Source organism: Aspergillus campestris, assembly GCF_002847485.1.
Source record: "Aspergillus campestris IBT 28561 chromosome Unknown P168scaffold_24, whole genome shotgun sequence".
NCBI lineage: Eukaryota > Fungi > Ascomycota > Eurotiomycetes > Eurotiales > Aspergillaceae > Aspergillus > Aspergillus campestris.
This window is the reverse complement of record NW_020194359.1, coordinates 1,134-2,500: the sequence shown is the minus strand read 5'-3', so window position 1 is coordinate 2,500 and position 1,367 is coordinate 1,134. Positions and strand designations below refer to the sequence as shown.

The window sequence follows — 1,367 nt, the reverse complement described above, 5'->3', positions numbered from 1 at the left end:
GGATTGACCAGTTGGCGGTATCGGGCTCGGCTTGGGCTCCCGGACCATGAGGAGGAGGAGACGGCGAGGAGGGCCTGGGTGCGCCGGGACGTTGCCATGGTGCCGGGAAAGGGTTCGGGTGGGTGTGTCGGTGGACCGGGAAATATATACCTGGGTACATCCATACACACCCACCATCATATATATATCCACCTACATACATACATGCATCACCCATCGGGACCCCTCCGGTCCGGCCGCGGCCCCATCGCTCCCAGACAGCCGGCCGCGGCGGTGATGTCGCCGTCGGCAGCGGTTGCCCCGGGCCGTGGAGGGCGCCCCCGGACACTCGCCAGTTGGCGCTGGGCCGGCGACGAGACCCCAGGGGGACGTCGGGGGTCGCGGGGGTCGCGGGGTCGCGGGGTCGCGGGCGATGGCGAGGGGCGCCGGCGAGGTGTGGACCGGTCCGTGAAAACGCCCAAGTCCCCTTCCTGCCCGTTAGGGGCGAATCTGGTGGCCCACTTTGTATGGCAGACTCGCCAGTTGCGCCCACCGCCATAGTTAAGGTGTCCCCCTCAGCCACTTCCGGACCACCCACCGTTTGCACGCCACCCCGCCCCCAACGGGGTCGGTGAGTACATGTGGGAGGCAGTGGTCGAGTCAGACGCAAGTCTGGCCGCCCCGTCCTCCTCACATCTTCCATACCAGGTTGGCCGCTTTGTACTGTTCCGGTGGTGGCAGGGTTCCCTCAGTTGGACCTCACTTCGAAGTGCGAGCGGTCGCCCACCCCAGCCGTAGGCACGTTGCCGCTTGTCGCGGTGCGTCCCCGCGGCGGTCGGGTGTTCGGCGTTGTATCGGCAGGAAGGCAGACAGTGCGTGCGGATGCCCACTGGCCTGTGGTTCCTCCCAGCGTCCGGCCCCCCTGCCCTCCCGTGGTGGCGCCCCGCGGCTATAAAATGCCGTGGCGTGTCCGTAGTTCTGGTGGTGTCCGAAGGTCCGGGGCCGCTTGTCCCCGCACCGATGGGTCTGTGGATCGTTGCCGCTGGCCAGTCTCGATACCCAGTCTCCTGGGGAGCCGCCCTATGGTAACCGCCGTTCGCCGGCGTGACCGTGGGTCCGACCCCTCACCCGAGGCCCGTATGCCGCAGCCCGTCAGCGCCCTCACGGGCGTCCTGGCGGATTCCCTGCGTGCGGACCGGTGCCTGGGAGCTTTCAGTGGGGCAATTGATGGTCGCCTCGTCCCCCGGTACGCCGGGGAGCCGCGGCGGCCGGCGTCCCTGTGGCGCCCCTTCCAGATGGAAGCCTGTTTCGAACATGCCGGTCCCCCCTCGGGGGGCCTGTAGGGCCCGAGAGGGCGCGTCCCCCGCTCCGGCGGCGCCGCGTCCCCA

General features: G+C 68.9%; 1 protein-coding gene across 1 annotated transcript in view, besides 1 other annotated feature; it reads right to left on the bottom strand.

The window, feature by feature from the left end:
- Positions 1 to 538, bottom strand: part of P168DRAFT_307952 (uncharacterized protein) — a gene marked incomplete at both ends in the record, with an annotated part of 1,063 nt that extends 525 nt beyond the window's left edge. The window contains 2 exons of the mRNA XM_024839154.1: positions 1 to 150; positions 197 to 538. The exon at positions 1 to 150 is cut by the window's left edge and continues 525 nt beyond it. Coding sequence (XP_024688366.1) covers positions 1 to 150; positions 197 to 538 — 492 coding nt within the window. The remainder of the gene's footprint in view (positions 151 to 196) is intronic.
- Positions 539 to 1,293: 755 nt separating this feature from the next.
- Positions 1,294 to 1,367: part of a sequence feature (Protein overlapping with rRNA (P168DRAFT_339019, PKX99770.1) was converted to a misc_feature.) that runs on past the window's edge.